Raw genomic sequence first — 26,709 nt, forward strand, 5'->3', positions numbered from 1 at the left:
GCCAGTCAGGGACTGCAGGGAACCCCAAAGCGTCAGATATGTAGGTATCCCCATCATCCTTAGCTGAGTCTTTTTTATACTCTAGCCCTACGGGTCGCGGGTAGGCCTACGCCCAGCCGCTTTGCTGACCGGCTCGCCCAAAATGTTCATCCAAAGGCTGTCGCGCGCGCCTCGTACTCTGGGAAAACCGCAGGAAGGCGCCTTAGAAGGACCCAGGAACATTCACCGTAGTTGTCTTAACTTTTGCCTGAGAAAGATGCGTCTTTATGGGACTTATTTTTTTTTTAAATATTTCCCAATCACCACCAAAGATTGAGACTAGGATGGGAGGCCCTTCGGGAAAAAGTCCTAGCCCTGAGCGTTTTAGGCACGGTAGGCACCCACTCGGGCAGCCTGTCTCGCAGAGTGCCTTCACTCTTGGCTCCAGGGCTTTCAGACACCGTCCAGCAGCGGCCGCCAATCAGCTTCACGGAGTAGCTGAGGGGGCAGGACTAGTCCTTAAAGGAGCCGCGACTGCTAAGCAGACTATAGAGTGAACCGGATAATGGCGGCCGGCATGGCCCTAGCCCTAGCCCTGTGGCTACTACTGCCGCCAGTGGGGGTGGGAGGGGCGGGGCCCCCTCCGATCCAAGACGGCGAGTTCACATTTCTGTTGCCAGCGGGGAGGAAACAATGTTTCTACCAGTCAGCGCCTGCCAACGCAAGCCTCGAGGCCGAGTACCAGGTAAAAAGGGTCCTGGACCGCCGAGCTAGCAAAGGCCAGGGGGAGGGGGCTAGGCGTGCAGTGAAGCTGGGACGTGGGAGGGGTCATCGCATGGAGAGCGAGGGCGGAGCCAAGGGAGAGCTCTGACGGAGGGGGCGGGGCGACCGTGGGAGCGGGAGGGGTGGGTATAGTAGGGGGCGGGGTTTAGCCTGGCACAGCACAAAGGGTCGGAGTCATCGGAATGAAAAGGAGCCATTCAGAACAGGACTCTCGGGATGGGTGTGGTCAGTTGGTTAAAAAGAAGGCGTGGCCCACAGGAGTTCACCGAGGTTGGGTTAGAGGAAAAGCCTTATAGATTTTTTTGGAGGGATGTCAAGCAAAGGAGTGTGACCAGGTAAACCTCCATCAAGGACTTCGACGGGGGTGTGGCTAATGAAAGATCCCGCCTTATCCCTGCTGGCAGGGGCGCGGCTGCAGAGCGACATCTGGGGGCGCAATCCGTGGTAGTCTGGGTGGGAGCCCTCAGCAGGCTGTGAGGGTCTGGGCCAGCTGGTTCAGCCCAGGACTTCTCCAGCAGGCGCCCTGGCCTAGCTGGGTGTCTCCACCCTTTTTTCCCCCCTTTGGTGCTGGGAATCAAACTCAAGGATCTCGCGGGGCTTGCCAGGCAGGCGTTGTATGGTGGGTGAGCTATATCCTAGGCTCTCCGCCCATTCTTACCTGCCCCCAGGTGATAGGAGGTGCTGGGATGGACGTGGATTTCACGCTGGAGAGCCCTCAGGGAGTGCTCTTGGTCAGTGAGGCCCGCAAGGCGGATGGGGTGCACACGTGAGTTCAGTCCTGCTACCTGGCCCGGTTGGGTTACAGCCCTGCCCCTCCCTGGTGGCCTCGGGTTTCGGCCCTGGCTGTCCCAGAGTTCTGCTGGCCATCAGGGTCAAGTCTGTTATGTTCTGTGTCTCTTATCAGGGTGGAACCGACAGAGGCTGGTGACTACAGGCTATGCTTTGACAACTCCTTCAGCACCATCTCTGAGAAGCTGGTGTTCTTTGAGCTCATCTTTGACAGCTTGCAAGATGACGAAGAAGTGGAGGGCTGGGCAGAGGCCGTGGAACCCGAGGAGATGCTGGATGTCAAAATGGAGGACATCAAGGTGCGCCTGGCCCTGCCCGGGCTGGGCCACCCCTCCTTGGTCGCCAGCACTGGCAGCAGAGTGCTGGCTACTCTTCCTCTTTGACTGGAGTCTCCACCCAGGTGCCCTCCCAGATAGTGTCCCCAACTTTATATGGTGCCTCAGTTAAATAGTTTATTTCTAGGTGTAAAGCCTGTTTTAGACAGGGTCACACTATGTTGTTGTTAAGTTGTCCAGGCTGGGCCCAATCTTGCAGTCCAACTGCCTCACCCTCCCAGAGTGCTGGGATAACTAGTGTGTGCACACACCCGGCTAACTCCTGTTTTATGTTGTAAATCATACATAAGCAGTCTCCAGAACTATCCCTTGAAGTAAGTAAATCCTGTGCTCCAAGTGTTTTTCTTTTACAGGTGGAGAGACTGAGGCACAGGATAGCACAGTAACTCACCCAAGGTCATACACACAGCTAGCAACTGACAGCTGGTATTTAAATGAAGGCAGTCTGGGCTCAGCAACTGTCCTCCTACCCAGCTCTGAGTATGTTCTTAATGACCCTTTTAGTGGGGAGGGCTGGGGATTGAACCCAGAGCCTCGAATCTGCCCAGCACAGCTACCACTGAGCTACCCCATAGCCCTAGCACTTCTTTTTTTGTCTGAGACAGAATCTCGCTGTGTAGTTCATGCTGGCCTCAACTCCTGGCGATCCTCCTGCCTCAGCCTCCAAGTGCTGGGATCACAGGCGTGTCAGCACACCCAGCTTTGAACTTCATTTTCACAGCTGTGCCAAGGCTCACAGAAGGGGAAACTGAGGCTCAGAGAGGTTCACTCACTTGCCCGAGGTCGCACAGCCAGGGAGTGGCAGTGAGGCTGAGGTCTGTCTCCCGGCCCTTCCCTCTGCCTGCAGGAATCCATCGAGACTATGAGGACCCGGCTGGAGCGCAGCATCCAGCTGCTCACCCTGCTGCGGGCCCTGGAAGCGCGGGACCGCAACCTGCAGGAGGGTAACCTGGAGCGGGTCAACTTCTGGTCTGCTGTCAACGTGGCTGTGCTGCTGCTGGTGGCCGTGCTGCAGGTCTGCACGCTCAAGCGCTTCTTCCAGGACAAGCACCCCACGTGCACGTAGCTTTGCCTTGGAGAACCACCAACTGACAGTGGAGGGCCACGGGCCTGTGCCCCTGGGGGATCCCCCTCCTAGCTTTGTTTCTGTGGGAGGGGAGGCTGTTGTGCCCTCGTGGGCTGGGCAAAGTGCCCGCGGCACTTGAGGGGCTGCTGCAGTGATGGAGTGTGGCCTCGTGTTTCCTGGCACCCCCTGTACATGTGCCTTCACTGTTTTGGCAGTTCTGGGGACTGAGCCCAGGGCCTTTGCACTGAGCTACACCCTTAGCCATTTTTTTTTTTTCTTGAAACAGCATCTTGCTAAACTGCTAGGTTGCCTGAACTGAGCTTGAACTTGTGATCCCCAGCCTCATCTCCCAGCGGCCTGGGGTGACAGGCCTGTGCCACTGCCCTGGCCTTAGCTCATCCTCCAGGCAGTATGGAGGGCCCAGGAAGCACTCATCCCTGCCCTCCCCCCACTGGGGTTCTCCCCGCCGGACGCGGCAGGAGGGGTGCTGTAACCTGATGGACCCCACACCTGGGTTTCTCTCTTGGGCCAGGAAGGAGGTGACAGCTGCAGTGTTCTTGCCAGGAGTCTTTATTTGACAGAAAGGGGTCCTAGCTCCTCAGCCCATTGGGTGGCTTGGTGGGCAGGAGGTCTGGGGACAACTGCAGGAGGGACCTATAGTACTGCCCACCCCTTCCTACAGGACCTCCAACAGGGCTGAACCGCAGCTTGGCCATAGCCCAAGGCGGAAGCCTCAAAGAAAAGAGCCAGTCAGGCCTGACTCCTGGAGTCAATAAATTATGGTCAGAGAACCCTGGGTCTGGTGACTGGGGCTCAGGGACACCAGCTGGGACAGAGCTGCCCACATGAAGGGGACAGCAGGTGGGTGGGAAGGAGGGGTCTCCACGAAGCTCAGAAGAAAGGTCGGGCAGGAGCCGATGGAGGTGGTCGCCTGGGCACAAAAAAGAAACCAGAGGCAAAGTTCAGCTGGGCCGCACAGCCTGGGCCCCCAACAGGGCGAGCAGGGGGAGGGACAGGCCAGATGGGTGCTGTCACTTGGCTCCACCAGGCCCGCATATAGGGTGGCTGGTGTCCCCTGGAGCTGGGGCTGTCCTCAAGCAGGGCCCCCTGAGTGAGGCCTCAGCATGGACACGGACACGGGGCCACACAGAAGGTTCTTCCCTTTATTTAGTTTATTAATAGGGTACAGAGCGCAGGCACTTACAGTGGTCAAACCGAGCCAGGAGTGAGCAAGAGCTTTGCTCAGAGAGGGGCTCCTGGGGCCCCCAAGCCCCTCCACTTGAACTGGGGGCCCAGGAGGAGGAGGGCAGAGGAGGGAGTGAGGCCAGCCCGGTGGAGACTCCAGGCCTGGCGAAGGCACCTCTGGCAGCCGAGGCAGCTGGGCTCCGGCTGTGTGGTTAATGTGGCCAAAGAGGGAATATGTACAACGTGGGCTGGGTGTAGGGGGTCCCCCATGAAAACTCCAGCACAGCCTGGGGACCCAGACACCCTTGGCACCCCAGCATCCAGATGGCCTAGTCTATGCAAGTTGCCCCAGCTGAAGAGACCCCAAACTGGCCTGGACCCCTCCTTCAAGATGGCACCTGGAGCGGGGCCACCTGGCTGGCACCTAGACCCCACCCCCAAAGTGCAACACCCCAGCACCCCCTGCCCGGGCCTTCGGTCCCTTGCACGGTGCGGTGTCCAGTGGGACGGGGAGGGGCAAGGTGCCCCAGGAGCCTGGTCCCAGCACGGGGGCTGGGGTAGCGAGGGGGTCCAGGCCCCCAGAGAGGGACAGCGCAACCCTGGGAGCGGGCGCGCCTAGTCGAGCAGCGAGGGCTCGGCTGGGCGGATGATGGTGGGCCGGCTGGGCGCAGCGGGCGGCCTTCTGCTGCGGAGAGAACAAAGGTGAGGAGGAGGAGGAGCGCAGTGAGGCCCCTGCCTAAGGGTGTTCTGGGGTGCTGCTGGGGCCCCACCTGCTAACCAGGTGACTGCCTGCGTGTGCCCCTGCGGCCGTCCCTGTGTGACCCAGGCAAAGCCACATTCCACCCTGGACAGCAGGTGGGCAGGGCAGTGTATCTGTGAACACCAGTGGGATGTGATGGGGCGCCTGTGGTGGAGAGGACAAGCGGGCACTCTGGAGTCTCTGCTGCATACTCTGACTTTGGGCAAAGGACCCAGGCCCCGGGCCTCAGTTTCCCCAACAGCTAAGCCCAGGTGAGGACGGCCCTTGCTGCCCACTTGGCCCGGGGTGGTGGGAGCTCGATGGGAGGAGGGGCGGGCCAGTGACGCCATTGTGGGCACAGTTGTGACCTTACCTGGGCACTCCTGGGGGGATGCCAGGGGGCACCCGCGCTGGCCGGGACGGGATCTGCGGTGGCGCCGAGAAGGGGTCATTGTTGGCAAACACTTGGGTCCCCGGCCGGGACGGGATGGGGGGTGCCGAGAAGGAGGCCGTGGTTCCCACAGGCATGGGGATCAGGGGCGGCCCCGGTGTGGGGCCCCGGACTGCGGGTGGCCGGCCCGGTGGGTGCACGCTGGACACTGGTCGGCGCTGTGGAGTGGGGCTGCGGGGTCAGAGGGGAAGCTGTGAGTGGGAGCCCTACCCAGTCCAGGGGCTTCCCTGCTGGACACTGCCCTGGCCAGCTGCACCAGGCCATAGCTCAGACCCCAGACTCTTCCAACCTGTGGCTCAGCCCGGCCTCGGTGTCTGTCCTTTCTCCAAGGTGCTCCAGGTGCCCTGGGCTGTGGCAGGGCCAACCCTCTGTTACAGCGGCCACCTGCCTTCCACCATTAGCAGTCCCAGCCTGCTGGTCCCTGTCACTGTGCACCTAAGGGTGCTGTTCTACCCGTAGTTGTGCTTGGTCGGCCCATTGCCTGCCCCCCACCTCCCTTTGTGCTATAGGAAGATGCCCCTGGCAGCTGGTACTGGCTCCACTTGTCCCCAGGTCCCCTAGGGTGCCTCTCACACCTGTGGCTAGCTGTGGTCTGCAGCCAGGTGTCATCGACGGGCGGGGGCACGGGCGTGGACACGGTGCTGGTGCTGATGTCCCCGATGATGGTAAGCGCCTCCTTGAGCGCGTGGTACATGCGCAGCATGTCGTCCCGCCGCTGCGCCTGGTCGGCCGACTCCTCCATGAGGCTGCTCTGGTCAGCCGACGAGTACAGGTAGGCCAGCAGCTCGTGGTGGATGAAGGCCTTGGTCTGGACACACGAGTGGCTGGTCAGCCAGCACCCGGGGCCCACTGCCCTCCAACACCGGAGGCTGGCTGGGGGACTCCGGCCCACAGACAGAGCAGGACTCGCGCATGCGCAGTCACCTCCCAAGTGCCCCTGGGCTGCCACTGAACACTCCGGCCTTTTCACAAGACACAGGCCGTCGGCTCAGGCAAGGGCTCTGCTGCCTGGGTGTCTTAGGAAACTCATTCCTAGCATCTTCCCTTCCTTCTGCTATCTTTTCTCCTATTCCACCCTCTAACTGGCTCTTCTTTAAGAGCTGGGACTAGAGGTTGAGCTTGAACCCAGCATACTCCACCGTGAAGCTCTCCCTACCACTTTTACTATTTATTTATTTATTTTATGTATTTGGTACAGGGTCTCACTACACAGCTTGGACTTGTAGTGATTCTCGTTTTCAGCCTCGCCAGCGTGGGGATTACAGGCGTGTGTTGGCAGCGGCATGGCCTGTGGTGCTGGGGATCAAATCCCAGTCCCTGTGCTTGCCTAAGCAGGCACTTAGCCCGCTGAGCTATCTCACTGGCCCTTCCTTAATCTTTTTTTGTATTTTTTTATTTTTATTTTATTTTTTTTTGCGGAACCGGGGATTGACCTCAGATCCTGGCGTTTGCCTATTAAGCGCTTATCCTACTGAGCCATCTCCCCAGCCAAAGAGGATGGGAAAGATTCTTGAGCAATATACTCTTTTTTAATTTTTTTTGGCTGAACCTGGGATTGAACTCAGGCCCTTGTGCTTGCCAGGGAAGCGCTTATTCCACTGAGCCATCTCCCTGGCCCTTGTATTTTTTTATTCTGAGGCAGGGTCTGGCTAAATCACTAAATTGACCAGGCTGGGCTCAAATTCGTCATCCTCCTGCCTCAGCCTCCCAGAGTACTGGGATGACAGGTGTGCGCCTCCATATCCAGCCCTCCTGGTGTTTTCTCAGGCAGGAATAACTGACATAGAGGAGTCCACCTGCGGTGTGAGGACCAGCCCAGGCCTGGGGCTCGGAAGTGGACACTCACGTTGTTGATCATGAGGTGCATGATGGTCTTTGGCATGAGGTCGCGGATGGACTTGTTAATGATGGCCACGTAGGAGTCCACCAGGTTGCGGATGGTCTCCACCTGCCGCTCCAGCTGCGGGTCCATGGAGAAGGTGTCCTGCCCCACGTCCTCGTTCTCTGCCTGCAACAGAGAGCAAGAGTGATGAGGGGAGATGCAGGCTGCGGGGACAGGGGTGAGTCTCTCTGTCAGAGCCGCCCGGGACCCAGCTGGGAAACTCTGTGGACCATCAAAGCAATATCTGTGAGCTCTGCATGCCTGAGGGGGCCCCAGTCCCATGCCAGTGCTGGGCCTAGTGTTGGGCCTCCCTTTCCTATCCCAGAGGGGACAGCTGGGGCAGTTCCTCACCTGGTCCTTCTCGGGGTAGACACCGGCACGCAGGAATGAGGCCTTCCAGCTGTCCACGTCCTCCTGGGAGTCACAGGCCAGCTCGATCTGCCGCAGGTCCTTGTAGACGTTCCTGGGGCAGAAGTAAGGGGCTGCATTGGGGCCTGATCACAGGCCTGGCTGACTGCAAAGGCTCTAGCTACACAACCAGGGGCTCAAAACCAACCTGGGCTCCAGGATGCTACCTGTACCTCCCCAATCACAGCTAAGTGGCTGCTGAGACAACTCCTGCCCAAAACACATCAGTGCAAGCTGGGCATGGAGGCACACATTTGTGTTCCCAGCATTCGGGAGGCTGAGGCAGGAGGATCACCACAAGTATGAGGTCAGCCTGAATGACATAGCGGGACTCTGTGTCAATACAAACACCCCCTCCTCGATAGCACATCACAGGGCAGGGTCTGGAGCAGAAACAGCCAGGGCTATCTGCTGTCATTAGCTTGGGTGACTCTTCCCCTGGGAAATGACTGTCCCCTCATCAGGTTCTCCTGGAAGACCCACACAGGTGTCTCAAGAATTCTGCTCTGGAGGGGGGCTCCCAGCAAGCGGTCTGCAGGAAGCTAGTGTGGCAATAACCAGCAGAACTCCCTGCCACCACGAGAATGATCCCTGCCTGCACAGTCTGATATGGCACAGCCACAGGAGGCTGTGGCAAAATCTTTTATTTTCCAGCACTGGGGAGTGAACCCAGGGCTTTCAGTGCTTTTACACTAAATTCCATTCCTAGCCCTGTTTTATTTAATTAAATTTTGAGACAGGGTCTAAGTTGCTCAGGTTGGGCTCAAACTTAGAGCCCTCCTGCCTCAGCCTCTCCTGCTGGAATGATAGGCATGTACCATCGCACCTGACTGAGGACGTGAATTTTAAATTTTATTCCATTTTGATTGTATGAAAACAGCTACATGTGGCCAGTGGCTGCTCCCCTGTAAATGGTGGCTGGATTCCTGGGGACAGGTAGGACAGGCGTGGCAGGTGTCAGGCTCAGGTGGGTCAGAGGGTAGCACTATGATTCAGTGCCCGAAGGCTAGGAGCAATATAGGAGGGACCTAGTGTTTGGTGACAGCATTCTATAGCCAGGGCTTATAGCCTATGCCTTGGTCACTATCCTGTCCCACATGCAGGTGGGGTCGAGCTAGTTGAGCTGCCCTCAAAGCCCCCAAATGAGACCTGGGTTGCTCTTTTTCCTTCTTTCTGCTGCCTGGAATATTGCCAAGATGGCTGGCATTTGGGCAGCTCTCTTGGACCAAGAGGCAGAAGCCATGTATTGGGAAAAGCTGAGGAACAAGAAAGGAGGACGGGGCCGGGGCTATGGCTCAGCAGCACAGTGCCTGCCTGGCAAGTATGAGGTCCTGAGTTTGATTCCTGCTACCAAAAAGAAAAAGGAGAGGAGGGGCTGGGAAAGCTGCCTCCTTGCCTTGAAGGGAAAGTTTGGGTTTGATTTAAGTAATAAAACAAGGAAACTTTTTTTATTTTTGGTGGAACCAGGGATTGAACTCAGGCCCTTGAACTTAGGCCCTTGCGCTTGCCAGGGAAGTGCTTATTCTACTGAGCCATCTCCCTGGCCCGAAACGTTTAACTTGTTTCCTCTACTGTTTTTCTGGGTTTCCTGGTTCCACCTCTTAAGAGATACATGGGCAGCACCATCAGCCTGCTGCGCTGGGAAGCTCAGGGCCCAGGCAGCTAGGACAGAAGGCCGCTGGCAGCAGGAGAGGTGTCCCCGGCTTCCTCACAGGATCCCAGGCCTAGAAACTTTAAGAGGTTAAGAGGTTTTCGGTAGCCTTTCCTGCCCTGCTTGCGCTGAGGATCAAGCCAGAGCAGCCCCTCCCTGCTGCCCTGGGCCCCGGCCAGCCTCTTCCCTCGTAGCCACCAGAGGGCGCGCATGAGCACCAGAGCCAAGCGACTCCCTCCCTCCCCCCCCCCCCCAGCATTTTACCGTTTCTTTCTTGCAGTGCTGGGGATTGAACCCAGGGCCTTCACACTGAGGTCCATTCCCAGGCCTCCCCCCCCCCTTTGACACAGGGTCATGTTAAGTCACTAAAAGGTGGAGCTGGTGGTCCTCGTGCCTCAGCCTCCGAGAGCCCAGATGGCGGGGTGTGTCATCGTGCCGGGCCCAACCCCCTTCCTTGCGCCTCCAGGGCAGAGGCAGACAGCAAACGCTCAGCGCGCTGCGGAGGGGCCCCCACCTCTGCTCCGTGTTGAAGATGGCGAAGACATGCTTGTTGGACATGAAGCCCTTCTCGACGTCGCGGATCTTAAGGTTGTCCAGGGGCAGCATGTACTTCTTCTCTTTCTCCTGGGGACAGAAGGGACAGCCGTCACCTAGGACTGTTGGGCAGCGGCATTGGGCACTCTGGGGCTGCCGAGGCCGGTGACTGGCTCATCTGCTGCCGCCGCCTCCATGTCCCTGGTTGCTTCCCCATAGCCTTCGCGCGTCCAAGGCCCCTGTGCCAGGCCCAATGCCCCACGGCAGCTCCTTGACTGCGCCAGGACATGGTGCAGCAGGATGACCTCAGGTCACACACTAGAGCCCTGGTCCGGCGTCCCCTGCAGAGACAGCGCCGTATGTGCAAGGGCCACCCGGCATAGCTGCCCCGGCCCTGCTCCGAGCCTAGGCACGGTGAGGCAGCGGGCCGGGAGCGGGCCTGTGAGCCAGAGCTGGGGCAGCGCTTGGCCTCCTATGCACTCAGCACTGGCTGTGGCCGCCGAGCCACTGGGCACCTCCCTGAGGACTGTAGTTGGTTCCCAATATGTGTGGGAGGCCCCAAAAGCTTTATCTTGTGCTTTAAAAAAATTCTGGTTTTTTTGTGTGTGTGCATGTGTCTTTTTTTTGGTCTTTTTTGAGACACTGTCTTGTTACGCAGTTCAGGCTGGCCTTGAACTCACTTTGTAGCCCAGACTGGCCTCAAGCTCTCAGAGATCTTCCTGCCTCAGTCACCCAAGTGCTGGGATGACAGGCGAGCACTACTGTGCCCAGCTTCTAGCTCTTATTTTTGTGAGACAGGCTCTTGTTAAAATGCCAAGCTGAAGGGCCGGCGAGATAGCTTAGTGAACTAAGCGCCTGCTTAGGCAGGCACAGGCGCTGGGGTTTGATCCCTGGCACCATGTGCTGTGCCCCCCCCCCCCCAGGGCAGGCTGAGGTGGCAGTGGAGGCTAGGCGTGGTGCGCACACCTGCAATCCCAGCTGCTGGGGAGGCTGAGAACAAGAGCATCACTATGAGTCTGAGCTGCACAGTGAGACCCTGGGCCAAAGAACAACAACAACAAATGCCACACTCCACTACAAGTCAGATCTATGCGGCGAGACCCTGTAGACCTTGCACTAAATTAAAAAAAAACAAAAAACAAAACTGCCAAGCTGGGTTCTAACTTTCAATCCTCCTGCTTCAGCCTGCCCACTAGTAGAAATTAAGGCCTGTCTCAACATACCTGGCAAATGACTGTTTTTGAGGATGGTAGTTTTTTTTTTTTGTGTGTGTGTTTTTAAATTTTATTTGAGCGTGTGTGTGGCCAGCTCAGCCCACCAGGGGGCGGGCTGGCTGGCATGTGGTGCTGGGGGATTGAACTGCAATCCCTGTGCTTTGCTAAGCTTGTTCTAAGTAGGTGCTTTAGACCACTGAGCCATCTCACCAGCCCTGGTAGTTTGTTTTTATAGTGCTAGGGACACAACCAAGGGTCTCATCTATGTCCAGCAACTGCTCTGCCAGGGAGCCACACCCAAGCCTGTGAGCCCAAGTCCCTCCTCCACCAAGTGACTTGCAGCAGCTGCTTGTGGAAATTTCCGCTTCAATCAACCTGCTAAGGACAATGCTGCTCAGAGACAGGAGCTGGCTGCCCAGGGACACACAGCATGACATGGCACACCTTGGAACCCTCGCTGCCTGTAGCCTCTCTGCCTTTCGTCACCGCCCAGGGCTCTAGAGCCTCCTCCTCACATGCCTGTCTCTGTGCCACTGAAGGCCCCAGAGCAAAGAAAGCCCCACTTGGCCACCACATCTGAGACAAGAACAGCCACTGCCATGGAGAGGAATGGGTGAGGGGCCCCTCAGCAAGGGGCCAGTACATACCTGCCATCCCAGCAGGTTAAGGCAGGAGGGTTGCTAAGTTCGAGTCCAGCCTGGGTAACATAGGATCTTTCTTTCTTTCTTTATTTTTTTTTTTTTTGTACTGGGGATTGAACTCAAGAACTTATACAGGGGCTTATGCCACTGAGCTATCTCCCCAGCCCAAAAGTTGAGAAGGATTTTTTTTTTTCTTTTTTGGCTGGCTCAAGCTGCCTTAAGGGCGGGTCTGATAAGGCATGGGGAGCTGGGGATTGAACAGTGGTCTCCTGCGCCTGATTGGCTTTGACCAGCTGGCGCTTAAACAACTGAGCTAACCCGCAAGCCCCCAACTAGGAACTTAATTAAAAATTAAAAAAGGACTGGGGCTTAGCTCTGTGAAGGTCCTGGGTTCCATCCCCAGTACTGGAGGAAAAAGAAAAAGGCAGGAAAAGGCAGAAAAGCAGCGGGGGGCGGGGGGATGCAGGTGCCGGGCTGGTGAAGTGGCAAAGCACTAAGCTAAGCTCAGTGCATCCTACACTGTGAGGTGCTGCCAGCCTCGACTGGCACAGCAAGCACTTGGGGCTGAGGGACACAGCCCATGCCAGGCTGCAGGCTGGGAACCCCAGGAAGCACGGAGACATGAAAGGCTGTCACGGTGGTAGCAGGCGGTGCCGGGGAGCCAATGTGGGGCTGAGAGGCGTCTGTCTGCGCCTTGCATGGAAGTTTCCGGAAGGGCCTCCGGGGTCCCCACCCTCGAGTGTCAGGAGGCAGGAAGCTGCAGGGGCCGGCAGGGCCAAGTCACTGAGTCACAGGCCATGCAGGCTTTCTCTGCGCAAGACACCACATCTGGAAGTGTTTATGGTGTGATTCCGCCTGGGCTCACGGCGGCCCTGGGAGCGCGCACGCACGCACGCACACAAACGCGCGCGCAGGGGAGCACGCGCCCCTCCCCCGGCAGAGGCCACCGACCCCGGTGCTCCTCCCGCCAGCTCCCCTCGGATTTCCTGAAGGCGAACACACAGCTTTCTCCAGATGCACAGAGGCCCCGGCCTGGCCCTGCCATGTCACAGCAGACTGTAACTCTGCTCACAGGGTGGCAGGGGCGCGAGGAACAGGGTCCGGGGGCCCGAGGGGCAAGACACCGGCCCCGCCGCCCCAGTGTTCAGACTACCTGTTCAGGAGGTAATGCATGTGTACAGTAGTCTGCACATTGGTTAGGCTGGGCTCGGGACAGCGGCGTCAGGAGGGCCCCCGCCGGCTCCCAGAGTGGCTGCCAACCCCAAGGAAAGCAGGTATGGAGGTAAGTAGCATACACCGGACAAGTATGAGTGGGAGATGGCACTGGGCGAAGGCAAGAGGGCCCCTGGGGCTGAGGGTCGGGCCCAAAGGGCTGCTGTCCCCATCCCACACTGTAAACACCCCCTCGTGTTTATTTCTGAAATAAAGAGATCCTGACTTCTTTCATGTCCCATGGCTTCTCTATGAAGGGGTCAAGTGTGACACTGAGGGTCCTGCCTGTGGGGTCCCAAGTCAGGGGTGGGGACCCTCGAAGGGCGCTGCAGGGCCCCTCCTGGTCCTCACCTCTTTGTGTCTGGGGCACACGTCTGGTTCTTGTTAGCGGCGCCCGGGCTGCCTCCAGCACCCCCTCTGCCTGTCTGGGGCCCTGGGCAGGGTGTGTGGCTCCCAGTGGCAAACAAGAGCCAACCTGTGAAGCTGCCACACCACAATGCCAGGCCCAGAGGCTGGCCCTCAGCACCCCATGAGATGCTTGGCGTGCTGGGTGCAGGACCCCAGATCTGCCGTCCCCCAGTTATGGACACACAGGAGACCTCACTCAGCTCTTCCAAACCTGCCCATCTCAGGTGCCTCTGCGCACCCTGGCCCTGGACGAGACATCCAGGGAAGCTCTGGTCACACTGTGGGGTTGGGAAGAGGGGGCAAGAGGCTCCAGGGCCACCCCAAGCCCTCACCTAGCCACCTGCAGCTGTGACTGTGTCCCTGTGCAAGGAGGCCAGGCCACACCCTCGCTGGCCTCGTCTATGGCTCTCCCCACAGACTGCTAGGGGCACCCAGAAATGCTGTTGCTACCACCCCCCGTGGTGCAGAACAGACCGACAGGGTCCCTGAGGCCTGTGCGGCTCCTGGCTCCAGAGCAAGGCCCAGTGTGAGCAAGAGGACCGTATTTCACCCTGGCCCTCACTGCTGGTGTGACCACATTTCATGGCGGATAGAGACCAGGTCACTGACCAGGGCCCTCAGTGGCCCTACCTGGGAACAGCAGTGCCAATTCAAGGGGGCCTGAGGGCTTACTCAGGAGGGCCAATAGCAGCTGCTCCCACTGCCACATCCAGCGTGGGCCTTTGTAAACAGCCCCCCTCATCACTGCAGCCACAGGGGACAGATTCTGGTGCCCCCTCTATGCCTTCTCTGGAGATCCCGAGGAAGCCTGGCCTCTCTCTGCACCCACCCACGACTCCTAGGCAGCTTAGGGCTGTGGTGCCCCAGAGACCAAGAGCTGCTCATCCCAGCCTGGCGCAGCCTCAGGCAGCAAAGTCCACTCGGCAGGGCCGCAGCCTCTCTCTGAGCCCCCAGCCTTGCTGGGCGTGGGTACCAGGCAGGTGCTGAGACTCAGCACTCCACTCCCGCAGCCCCAGAGAAGGAGGACACCATGGTGTGCGCGGGGCTGGGCTCCTGCCCAAGATGGTACGACCCTGGTCCCCAGCCCCGGTTCTCACGCTCTTGCTTTCTCTTCTCTGCGGTACTGAGAGTGCTGTGAACCACATCTCAGCCCTTCCCCCCTCTCTCTTTTTTTTTTTTTTCTTTTTCTTTTTTTATTTGACACAGGGCCTTGCTAAGTCCAGCCAGGGCTAGAGCTTGTGACTTCCTGCCTCAGCCCCCTGAATGCCCACTCTCTGTGGCTGTGTGACCAGATTCTGTCCAGGGGCCACCAGTGGGGCCAGTGTCTACTGGTCTGGTCCTTCTTTCTCTTCCTGGGGATGCCCCTTAGGCTGTGAGAGGGCACCATGGTGAACACCTGAAATCCCAGCACTTAGGGAGGCTGACGCAGGACAATCACCATGAGTTTGACACCTGCCAGGATCACGTAAATACTGAAACTATGTCTTCAAAAAACCAAACCAAAACCAAAACCAAAGGGATCTTGGAGACAGTTCAGCAGAACAGCGTCTCCCTGGCATGCACAAGGTCGAGTTTGATTCCCAATATTAAAAAAACAACAACAACAAAAAAAAAAAAACAAAAAAAAACACAGATCTAGTTCCCTTGGCACAGAAGAACACTGGGCCAGAGAGGCTAAGGGCCTGGACAAGCCACACTCCCAGGGACCTGGCTGTGCGTGCAAGTCCCGGGCCCTCCTCCGGTGGTCTCCGTCCACCCCGCGTCAGCTCCCTGCCCTACTGTCTTCTTTCTCCGGTGCTCCCCAGCCATCAGACCTGCCACGGGCCACCTCGAGGACCCAGCCCTCCAGCTCTTACTACCGGGATCCTCATGCCAAGACACGTGGGGCAGCACCGTGGCACTCCCACACCCCCACTCCACTACTCACCTCTTCATCCTTGTACCAGGACAGTGACTCGGCCGTGAGCACGAACCAGTACTCCTTGGAGCCGCCCTTCATGAGGCTGATGTTGTTGATGGTCAGCCAGCCCCTGCGGATCACCTGGGGAGGCGAGAATGGCTCAGTGGGGACAACGTCCAGGCCACCTCCCCCAGCATAGCTGCAGTGCCCTCGCCCCACAGTGCGGCAAAGACACCTCCAGCCCCAAGCGCCCCCAGCTGGAGACTGAGTGGGGTGTCCAGCAGGTGGCAGACAGGAAAGCATCTCCCTGGTTAGGGAAGGAGTGCGGGCCTGGTGTTGGGACAGGGCCCGGGACAGGACACCTGCGGAACTGCCCTTCTCTGGGTGGCTAAGCTACCCAGATGCCCTCATCTCATACCTCATGGCCACTGTCCCTCAGGGAGGAGGCGTCCACACCATGGGACAGAGCTTGCTGACTTTCCTTCCGGGGCCGTGCCAGCAAAGGCTCAACACAGAGCCCTCGCCAACACCTGGACTGAGAGTGTATCTGTCTAGGTCACCAAGTCAAGGGACATTCTATCCTGAGAGCTGGTGGAGTTATTTCCCCAAGGGCCCCTCCTGGGGGGGACACTATCAAGGGTGAGGACTGTGCCCCATGCTGGTAGCTCGGCCACTGCACTTCTCTCCAAACGCCAGGCAGGGGTCTCTGCTGAAGACCCTGTGGTGCAGCTCATTCATCGGTGGCTGTTACATGCACGGGGCAGAAGCTGGGCCTGCTCAGGAGGGCTCACCTGATAGCTACGTGCAGGTGGCCCAGGGGACCATATTTTCAGGGCCCCATGGTCCCTGGGACACGGAGGCATGAGGAAACCACAGTGCCTCCCACTGCCTGCCTTGGGACTGGGGATGCCCAGGCAATGGGCAGCACATGGAGGCACCAGCAGGCCAAGTGAGAAGGGTAGCTGGGATGGGCTGGGGTGACCAACCAGGGAAAAGTCCTCTTAGGGTGGCCTCTTGGGGTCAGTGAGCCCTGCTGGTGGTCAGCTCTCACCAGGGACCTCCTGACCTGCTCCAGGGCTGTCAAAGCTTAAGGCCACCAGCGTATGGGCCCCGAAGGCAGAGGCCACCACCAAAGGCCAGGGACTATGCTAAAGTCCCTGCCAAGAACAGAGACAGCATAAGATGCCACCCAGAATCCCTTACTAGGGCCAAGTCCTGGGATGACAAGTGATATCAGAAATCCTGCAGCTGCTTCGAGCTGTGACGGCTGGCTTCTGATGACTGATGGCAGCCCAGCAAGATCATGGTGTGCTCCCAGAGGACAGAGTGACCCACTCAGCCTAGCTGCTCCAGGACGTGCTGGGGTTGGCAGCAAATGCCCAGCGTTCTGGGCATGGCCCTAACCCCGGGAAAACCAGGATGGTTGGTGACACTGTTGGCACCCTTTGTTTCCAGTCTGAGGAGAGACTGACCTGTGAGGGACCCAGGAGGGAACCCTGGCTTCAGGCCCTGGAAACCCCGAGCCACATGGGTCTCAGCAGCCATATTCTGCTCCTCTGTCTACCACAGGTCTTAGTCCCAGGGGGCAGAGTAAGAGCTCATGGATCGGGATGTAATCACTGACACTCAGGGGAGGACAAACAAGGGCCAGAGGGTTGCTGCTCCCTCATACCCGGAGCCTCTGCACTCCCTGACGTAGGTGAGCTTGACTATGCTCCACTGGCCTGGACCACCTGCTTCAGACCAGCTAGGGCAAGGGATACTGCCTGGAGCCACCCCAGAATAGCACCCAGAGCCTCAGAGCATGGATGCTAGCCAGCCCCGAAGCAGCCCCCAAAGCACCCTTCCCTTCTGATCACCTAGACAGCAGGAACAGTGGCTCCCTAAGGGCAGGCCAGTTAGTGCCAAGAGGAACATGCCCCATTGGGGGGCGGGGCTCAGGAGGAGGTGGGGCGGGGTGGGGAATGGGGCAGGCAAGCAGGCACACCCAGGAGGGGCTGTCTGGGGCACCATGGGCAGCACGTGAGGAGCAACAGCTGGCTCCGTGGGGAACCGGGCCAGCCTCCCTGCTGGGCAAGGGTCCCAGGCAGGGAAGGCACTCAGGCCATGTCCAGGCATTGGGGCTGGGGTGACAAAACCTCCAGGGCTAGGGGAAATGGCAGGTGCCTGGCCTGGCCTGTGCTGGAGAGGAGACTGTTAAAGGTATGGGCACTTGGTGCGGAGGGGGAACCATAGGCTGGCTGCTGCTCTGTTCCTCCTGCCTCCCCCGCCACCAGTCTCGGCTTTGCACTTTGGCTCTATCTGCACCAGCCAGGATCCAGGGCATCCAAGCTGGTACAAAATTGCCTCAGCAGAAGAACTCTGCAGAGGCAGCAGGGGCTGGCCCAGTCCTCAGCGGCGGGCAGTGAGAGACCATCCAGTAGCCGCAGGCCTAAAATAGGCTCAGCTTGCAGCTGGAGCAGCCTCTCCTCCCTCCTGGACAGGGCTGGGCCTCACACCCCGCTGCCCCACTCCAGGGCCCAGCCGAGGGCTCCTGGCAAAGGAAGCAGGCAGTACCTACACCAGGGATGGCAAATACAGTCAGCTGCGGCAACAGCAGCTTGGGGCCACTGTGGTGGGAATTTTGGGAGTAGCAAGAGAGAATGCTAGGATCAATTAGTGATGTCCGTCCCAGGCAAAGGACAGGTGGACAAGAGAGCCTCATTCACTTGTCACAGCAGTCACGGAAACAGGAGGCTAGTGGCAGCAGCCAGGGGAAAGGGCCCTGACTGATTGATTACTCATGCCTGGAATGGATATGTGGAGGGACAGCATGTGGAAAAATTAAAAATACCTTAGTTAGTCACATCAGCCACACAGAGGGAAGGGTGGCATGCCTATTAAGGAAGAATGCCAGGATTGCTGAGTTATGCCTGCCACAGGCATGCAAAGGAGAGACGGCACAAGAAGAGTGCTGGGCTTGATTAGTCATGTCTGCCGTGGGCACAGGAGGGCGATTCTGCAGGTAGACAGCCCTGCCCTGGTCAGTGAGTGACTTCTGCCCTGGGGAAGCAGCAGCAGCAAAAATGAATTCCTATGGGGCTTGAACAAAATCATCCACACCCATAGTCAGGGAAGGGAGGGGAGGAGGCAGGCATGGTATTTGCCATCCCTGACCTAAGGAACACCAGATAATCTGCTGGGAATTAGCTGGTGGAGTTGAGCTTCGAACAAAGGCAGCAGTCAGGTTAGTGTTCATGTGAAGACAGTGGACACCCAGGCCAGCACCAAGTCCAGAGACAGCCGCAATGTAGGGGGCTCCCGGTTAGTTTCAGTTTTAGTTTTTTATTGTTATTTGAGGGTGGAAGGTGTTAGGATGTTAGGAGGCAGGCAGAGTCTGCACTACTACGAGAGTCTCTAATGGCCACTACTGCACTAGGCGGGTACTTACCAAGATCTCCCCCTTTGAGAATGCAAAGTTAGGATGGTGGGCAGGTCAAGGAAGAGTGAGCGGAGGAAGAGAGATGGAAGGGACATGAGGGCACGGAGAAAAAGCCGGAAAAGCACAGTGATGGGAGAAGAAATGAGCAGGGGGAAAACAGCAAAAGAAAAAAAAAATTACATGCTATTAATTATATTCATGGTGTTAATTATTTAATTCATTATCATCTCCCAAAATGGAAAAGCAATAATATATACATTACCTATGCAAGCACAAAACAAAACAACGAATCATGCAGCAGTTACTTTCTTTTTTCGATCAGGCTCCATAATCGTGCAAGATACATAGCAGAGTCCCCACCCCCGCCCCAGTGCAGCCCGATGTGGAGAATGGGGAGCAGGCGACAGAAACTCCTTATAAAGCTGACCTTCTTTCACAGGGCCTCCAACTGGGGCATGATATCAAGTTTCAGGGTGTGGAGATCAAACCACCCCAGACTTTCCTGAGCTGCTGGTGGCAATGCACCACTTATGGCTCCCACTGACAGGTCCTCTACCCTTGGGGCAAGGGCTATGGAACCCCATTTGCCTGTAGACCCTTGGGGTGACTACTACATTGCTCCTGCTTAAAGGACTAGAACCTGACCTTGACCTTGAATGTCAACATGGCTTTCCAGGATGTGACAATTACCTCCAGGCCCTGCCAAAGCTGCAGCACTCAGACCTGGAGGCTGACAGAGTAGGTGGCCTGGTGTCACGGGTCAGCTCCTGGCCAGGAATCACCCTGAGTGCCCTCCCGCCCCCAGGATGGGGTGGCGGCCACAGCCGGGGAGCTACCTGGTTGGGGATGGCTCTCTTCTTATTCAGCTGTGTACTCCTCTGCTGGGCACTGCAACCAAAGCACAGAGAGGGCACATGTGGGCGTGACGCGGGAGGGACAGGCGGCAGGAGGCCCCAGTGGGGATGTGCTCCCTGGGGGCCCACTGAGCAGGTGGGGGCACAGAGATATTCTTCTGCATGAAGAGTTGCCCGAGAGAACAAGGAAAGGAGTCCCCTTAGGCTGAGGCCTCTAGGCCCTGACTCTGCCACCCTGGAAGTGCTTGCTCCTTCCACAGTGCAGTGTAACCAGGAGCATCCAAGAGGGCCCATGAGGGGCCAGGAGGTGGCCGCAAGGGGACCTGGGCCAGGCTGGTTGGGGGTCACACACTTGAAACCCCTTCCGGCTTTCCCAACCCTGACCACAACACCAGGCTGCAAGGAGCTCTATCCATAAGGCCCTCCAGCCCTGAAGACCAGACGATGGCACAGCCACTGGCTACGAAAATGTCAACTCAGGGGGCTGCCCCTTAGCTCAGTTCTTTAAGTGGCTGCTTCAAAAAAGCAGTCAAGCTCAGGCTGCTGTGGTTTGATCCCCACAACTCAAGCCAGTCAAACCTGCCCTGAAGGCATTCAGAGAAAAAAAAAAATCTTTCTGCCATTTTGGGCCGGGGAGACGGCTCAGTGGAATAAGCGCTTCCCTGGCAAGCGCCAAGGGCCTGAATTCAATCCCCGGTTCCGCAAAAAAAAAAAAAAAAAATTTCAACTCATGTTTGGCTTCTGAGCCAAGGTGGAGGACATCCAAGGCCAACAAGGTGTGTTTCCACAAGGCTCCTTGTTTGTAGTCCGGGGTCTCTTGTCTCCCTTACCCACCTATTTCCTGCCAAGTTCATTCAAGTGCAGACCATGGCCACTATGTCCTACGGGGGTTCCTTCTCCACTCTTTACTGATTCTAATATATTTTCTGCCCCAACAATCACATCAAAGCCTGTAAACAGTTTCCATCTCCTGTCGTTTATCTCTTTTTCTTTTATTGAGTTAGCTGGAAAGTTCAGGAAAATGTCAAACAACAAACCAGTTGGCTGATGCTGGGGGTTTTGCATTAAAGTTCAAATTGGTTGTTGGATAAGGAAAGGTATTTGTGTGTGTATGTGTGTAACATAGGCTTCTGTCTAGATGGGTAAAGGTTGGAAAATTAAGAATGGAGGTGGGGCTGGTGGGATGGCTCAGTGGTCTAAAGCACCTACTTAGAACAAGCTTAGCAAAGCACAGGGACTGCGGTTCAATCCCCCAGCACCACATGCCAGCCAGCCCCGCCCCCTGATGGGCTGAGCTGCCCCCCCATAAATAAATAAATAAAGAATGGAGGTAGTGAGGCCTGCCCATTAGCTCATTTGTGTAAGTGCCTGCTTAAGCAAAGGCAATCAGGCTCAGGATATTGTGGTTGGATCCCCAGATCCTCCTGCCTTTCCAGACCTGCCCTTAAGGTATTCTGAACCATCCAAAAAAAAAAAAAAAAAAAAATCCTTCTGAACTTTGGGGCTGGGGAGATAGCTCAGTTGAATAAGCACTTGCCTGGCAAGTACAAGGGCCTGAGTTCAATCCCCAGCTCTGCAAAAAAAAAAAAAAAGAATGGCAGCAGCACACCTAATTATAGTAGTAGCACATGCCTGTTTCCCAACACTCTGGGAGATTGAGGCAGGAGGAGTACCAGTTTGAGTCTAGCTAGGGCAAATTAGAGACACTCTCTCAAAATTAATTTTTTCTTTTTTCCCAAAGGGCTAGGGATATAACTCAGTGCAAAAGCTCTAGCTTCAATCCCCATTACTGGAGGAAAAAAAAAAGAAAGAAAGAAACAAAATGGGGCTGAATTTTGTGTACTATTTTCTCTAATATTCCAAGAGATTATTATTGGCTCTGGCTCCTGTGTGCAGTGCATACAGGGAACAGTGAAGCCTAGAGTCGGAAGCACAGGCGGAAGCTGGATCAACAGTGTCCCGCAGAGCCACACTCCCCAAGTGACAGCAAGGCCCCCCACGCGCCACTCCCGAGGGTCCGGGCTCCCGCCTGCGCAGGGGCCTTCCTTAGGGGCACCCTCTTCACAGTCTGCGGGCCTCCTGTCGGGCCAGGGCTGTTACTCTACCTGCCCTCTGGGCCTTCCTTCCCTCCTCCCCAGCCCTGCGCAACGGGCAATGGTGGATGCTGCACTGTCCTGTCCAAAGGCCCGGCTGGGCCTGGCTCTGAGCAAGCACTCGACTATTCAGTGGGTCTCTGGGATACCCCCCCAGGCCTGGGGCCACCCTGCCAAGGCGTCCCCATTCACACAGCAGGGCAAAGGCACACAGCAGGCAATACCCACCCGGTGAGCAGCTGCTCAGTATAGTAACAGCTGGGGTGAGGGGAAGGCCCCGGAATCCAGAGGAAAGAGTAGAGTGGTCAAAGGAAAAACAGGAGAGATTGTGAGAAGGAACTGTGGATGAAGTGTGAGAAGCAGAGACATCACAGTGAGGAAAACAGCAGCGAAACACCATGGGCGCCAGCACCGGCTGCCCGTGCACGCCAGGGGCCTGGGAGGCCCAGCGAAGGGAGCCTCCCGGTCCGGGCTGGAAGGAGCCTGGAGCTCGTGTTCATTCATTTACTCATGCCTTCCTTCCTTCCTTCATGTGACATGTGCCCAGCACAGGACGGATGCTACAACCACCTGCTCAGTGTCTAGATAATGTTCAACTTAAAGCACTACCCAGCTCAGGCCGCACAGGTAGCTCAGAAGAATAAGCGCTTCCCTGGCAAGCACAAGGGTCTGAGTTCAATCCCCGGTTCCATCAAAAAAAAAAAAAAAAAAAAAAAAAAGGTCACCCCTCCATTCTATGGGCACAGCTCCACGCGGCCCTGAGCACCCTGCGCCCTGACTGCTAGCTACAGGGCTGGTCTTCCTCTGCGGGACCAGGCGCGGACTGGCATGTTGTTCCGCCACTGCGCATGCGCAGAAGCCAGCTGCTCCACTAAGTGGGTACGAAGAAGCCGGCTGCGCTGCGCAAGGGTTCTAGGAGCAGCGTGCAGGAAGACCCTCCAAGGCCACCCGCCAAAGCTTGCTGAGGGCCCCAGGAACGATGGAATCTGGGGTGACACCCAAAACCATTATCCCCTTTATCTACATTTTTCCTAAACCAGGGCCCAATCCCAGCTGGGTGCCTTGCAACCAGCCAGACGTGAATAGGAATCCCTAAGAGCACCCCCAGAGACTGAACAGGCTGTACCCTGGTGCAACCACAGAACGGCCCCTTCATCCTTCAACCTGCGCTGGGTGGGGATGCCAGGAGGGGGGCTCCATTGGCCTAGGAGGGCTTTTGGTATTCTCATTTGGCTTTGTTCTTCACCCAGGGATCCCAGTGAGAGGCTCTCTGGTTCCTGCCCTCTGAGGGAACCCAAACTCCACCGTCTCCCCGGGGCCTGACGCCGAAGGTGGGAACTGCGCCCCTCCCCCCGCAGTCCCCAAAGGTACATACTTGGCAAATCCAATGAAGTCTTCGTGGTTTGTGTTGATGTAGGACTGCTCAATGTCGATCAGAAGAAGAATCTGGGGAAAGAAGCAATGCTGTGAGGACTGAACCCTGGGAGCTGGGGAGGGGGGGGCAGCAGACTGGACATTCTTGCAGTCGCCAGCAGGGGGCGCAGAGCCACCAGGCCTCCCAGGCCGGAGGTGGAGCCGGGGACGACAAGACGCTCTCACAGGGGTGACTGGGGGCTCGGGTTGGCCTGCAGGGCGCTTTGTGACCTTGGGCCTCCTGTTCCCAAGCTATGGAATGAGATTCGTGGGTGGCTCCACTGCACAGAATAATAAATAGTCTGCCTCTAGATCTTCAATTCAGTCCCACTGCAAAGCCCCTTTTCTGCCATGTAAACTGCCACATTCCCAGGTTCTGCAAATTGCGAGGTGCGCGCCTTTCTTTAGGGGCACATGATTTGGCCTGCCAAGGATTTTTATTGTTTTCCCCCTTCGTTTCCTTTTTTACAGGGCTGAGACAGAACCCAGCAGCTTGCACATGCTAGGCACGTGCTCTGCGCTGAGTGGCACCCCCGCCAGGTTACACCAGTTAGCGTGCAAAGCCCAGACCAGGGCCTGGCACCTTATAGTGCTGCCTGGAAACAACAGTGCAAGTGTGAGCGCTCTTGCTCTCTCACTCACACAATGTACGCACATCTGCATGTATATATTACACTAAAACGTGCATGCACACATAAAACAAATAAAGGGCAAAAGAGTAACAACAGTTGGGCAGGGTGGGGTGGTGCACACCTGCAATCCCAGCACTTAGAAGGCTGAGGCAGGAGGATTGATGTGTGTTCAAGGCCAGCCTGAATCCATAGGTATTTTTGTGACCTTTCTCATGTTAAAATTATTTCCAAATAAACTGTTAAAAACACCAGCAAAAAAAGCACCATGGTGATTTGGTCACAGAAGAATATGCAAATGTAATTCACACACACACGTGGAAGTCTCCACAGCCCACGCCCCCCCAGGACAGGTACAGCCTGCGGGCGGCACGGGCTGGCCCCACGCATGCGCTCACTGCCCTGCCAGCCTCTCCTCAGCCATTTGCCCAGGGCGAGGGTGGCTGGTGGGAACCAAGGCTGAGACAGCCATTTGGCCTGGTGCCCAGTAAGAACAGGCTGGGCTGCAGGGCAGTGGTGCTGGTGCCCCCAACTGGGCCCCACTGGCCCCACGCCAGTCACCTGCTTTCACTGTGCCCCAGTGCTCTGGATGCTGAAATAGGGCCAAGCAGGAGACTTTCAGGCTGACTGAAAAGTGTCACTGGGGCTGGTTTTGTGAGGCCTGCATCTATCCCAGGGTGCTAGATCCATCCTGGCAGCAAGGGCCACGCACATGCTAGGCAAGTGCTTTACCACTGAGCCACACCCTCAGTAGACCCCGTGTACCCCATAATGAAACAAAATAAATCTGGAGTCATAATACTGTATGCATTTGTCAAAGCTCACAGAACAGGGCCAGGTATACTGATACAAGCCTGTAATCCCAGCTCTCCAGAAGGCTGAGGCAGGAGGGTCTCAAAGCAAAGCACAGCCTGGTCAACTGAAGGACTCAGTGAGACCCTGACTCAAATTAGAAAATAAAAAGAACCAGGGGGTGGAGCTTAGCAGAAATCTCCAGTACCACAAAATAAACCTCATTAAAACTGTACATTCAAATTTGACTGCTCATGAATTATATCTGAAAAAGAATACAACACGCTGGGTGTGGGGGGATATGCCTGCAATCCTAGCACTGTGGAGGCTGAAGGACCACCTGGAGGTCGAGGTCAGCCTGAGCTACATAGTGAATCCAAGACCAGCCAGAACTACATGGTGAGCCCTACAGAGGGGGCCGGGGAGATGGCTCAGTAGAGTAAGCGTTCGCCTGGCAAGCACAAGGGCCTGAGTTCAATCCCTGGTTCCGCAAAAGAAAAAAAAAAAAGAACAAAACAAACAAAGGCGCCACTACCTGGTCCTTGGTCCTCCCTTCTCGTTCCCGTATGTATGTAGTGACGATTCGCTCTGTTTCTTCTCGTAAACGGGGGTAGGAGCAGAGCTGGGGGGCAAGCAGAGTAGCCATGTTGGGGGAAGGTCGTGTGAAACACATGAATGGAAAATGTAGGGGGAGAGATATGGGGGCCCCCGTAGCCCCACTCTGCTCCTGTGTCACAGCCACTCAGCTGGGAGACAAGAACAGGGCAGCGAGGCTAGAGGAGCGGAAGGGAGAAGGTGCCCACACACGCATGCCCAGGGTGGCTTTGCAAGCCAGCAATCCAGAGGTGGAGAATGACAGAGGAAGTGGGTGAAAGGCGCCTGCTGCCCAAGGGTCCCGCAGCCCCCTCCCACCTCGAGCTGGGTGAAGGCGGGACCAGCGAGGCCCCGTGCACCAAGCTTGCAGTGTGTAGCACCTGCTCCGGGCACTGGGGCAGCATCTGAACCACTGGCCTCGGAGGGACCCCCTTGCTGGAAACTATTCCTGATGGTAGCGCCTTAGGCTGACAGCCCCCCGTGCCATCCTCACCCTGATCTGCAGCAGTGACCGGACCCCATCACTTGGGAGGGAGTCACATAGCGCTGTGTGGAGTGAAAACTGCTTCCTTAACGCCAGACACACAGGCCCTCGTGCTGCTGTTTCATTGCTTGGTGACAGCTGGGAAATCACTCGTCTCTATGAGATCCAGCAAACCAGGTTTGACACAGCACACTTGTAATCCCAGCATTCTGGGTGGCCGAGGCCGAAGGACTGCAAGCTCAAGCCCAGCCTGGTCAATTTAGTAATTAAGGAAGATCTTGTCACAAAAGATTAAAAAAAAAACCAAAAAACTGGAGATTTACTCAGTGCAAAGGCCATGGGTTCAACCCCTAGTTCCTCAAAATAAATAAATATAAGGGACCCATAATGTTTTATACATGCAGTACAGCTGGCAATGTCAAAGACCTTCTGTCCCTATCAATACACAAAACCACAAAGGTGGGGACACATGGGTTACATGAACCCTGGCCCTGTTCTCTTTGCCAATGCAAAATTGAGATGTTGGCAGAAAGGGGTGCACCCCCCGAGGCGGAATCTTCCAGATGCTTGGGTTCAGACTCACAAATGGAGGGGAGTAGGTGGGGGGACAAATGCAGAGATGATGGGACCCAAACCTGTTACCTTCTCGGCACACTTTTTAATGACTGTGGCCAGCTCTGAGACCACGAGGTCAACACACTTCAGGCTTGGCTCTTTGAGTTTTACAATCTGTTTTTTCACAATGGCTTCAAAGGCCATGTCCGGGGTGAAGAGCCCCGTCCTGGGTCATGCGGAGGGTGGGACGAGGTAGAAAGACACCCAGGGACAGTGCAGGCCACACACCCGGGACAGGAGACAGAGAGAGAGAGAAGAAATGAGAATCAGCTGGTTAGTTCATGCACGGAGGAGCCTGAGCCCACATTTGCCCCGGAAGCTGCTTCGGATCGGAGGCCAGGCAAGGCAGGGCTGTGCCTGGGGGCTCGTTAGAGATGTGCTGTGGAACGCTGTCTCTCTCTGGACAGCTAAGGTCTTGAATGGTCACATCTGTGATGACAGGCTTAGGGTGGCAACTGGCAAGCCATCTGGGTTGGTCTGTCCCCCTCCCTCTTCCAACCGAAGAAGCTTAAGAAGCAAATGGGAGCGTGGCCAGATGAGGTCAGAAGACTCAAGCAGAAACTGCTGGCCAACCCAGAGCATCAGGGACACCACGGTCGCAGAAGCACAGACGCCCAAATGGAAGCACTCCGGCTGC

General features: G+C 56.8%; 2 protein-coding genes across 17 annotated transcripts in view; one reads left to right on the forward strand and one right to left on the reverse strand.

Annotated features, from left to right (window-relative positions):
* The first annotated feature begins 508 nt into the window (after positions 1–508).
* Positions 509–3,743, forward strand: Tmed1 (transmembrane p24 trafficking protein 1). The gene is made up of 4 exons (XM_004632995.2): positions 509–724; positions 1,431–1,528; positions 1,667–1,850; positions 2,734–3,743. Exons 1-4 carry the CDS (start codon positions 545–547, stop codon positions 2,950–2,952), a joined length of 681 nt encoding a protein of 226 aa, XP_004633052.1. The 5' UTR covers positions 509–544; the 3' UTR covers positions 2,953–3,743.
* Dnm2 (dynamin 2) overlaps positions 3,217–26,709 on the reverse strand; it is a 79,099-nt gene continuing 55,606 nt past the window's right edge. Inside the window, exons 10-22 of one of the 16 annotated variants that reach the window (XM_023717134.1) lie at positions 26,100–26,238; positions 24,915–25,001; positions 22,921–22,991; positions 21,774–21,803; positions 19,435–19,486; positions 18,608–18,619; positions 15,205–15,318; positions 9,783–9,892; positions 7,561–7,672; positions 7,174–7,335; positions 5,903–6,135; positions 5,250–5,498; positions 4,102–4,822 (exon numbers count right to left, since the gene is read on the reverse strand). In XM_023717134.1, coding sequence (XP_023572902.1) covers positions 4,753–4,822; positions 5,250–5,498; positions 5,903–6,135; positions 7,174–7,335; positions 7,561–7,672; positions 9,783–9,892; positions 15,205–15,318; positions 18,608–18,619; positions 19,435–19,486; positions 21,774–21,803; positions 22,921–22,991; positions 24,915–25,001; positions 26,100–26,238 — 1,441 coding nt within the window. In that variant the 3' untranslated portion in view covers positions 4,102–4,752. Of the gene's footprint in view, positions 3,884–4,101; positions 4,823–5,249; positions 5,499–5,902; positions 6,136–7,173; positions 7,336–7,560; positions 7,673–9,782; positions 9,893–15,204; positions 15,319–18,607; positions 18,620–19,434; positions 19,487–21,773; positions 21,804–22,920; positions 22,992–24,914; positions 25,002–26,099; positions 26,239–26,709 lie in introns of those variants that run through there. The other 15 variants (XM_023717139.1, XM_023717137.1, XM_004632852.2 and 12 more) reach the window with 15 other exon arrangements.

Source organism: Octodon degus, unplaced genomic scaffold, assembly GCF_000260255.1.
Source record: "Octodon degus isolate 3935 unplaced genomic scaffold, OctDeg1.0 scaffold00050, whole genome shotgun sequence".
In the NCBI taxonomy this organism is placed as follows: domain Eukaryota; kingdom Metazoa; phylum Chordata; class Mammalia; order Rodentia; family Octodontidae; genus Octodon; species Octodon degus.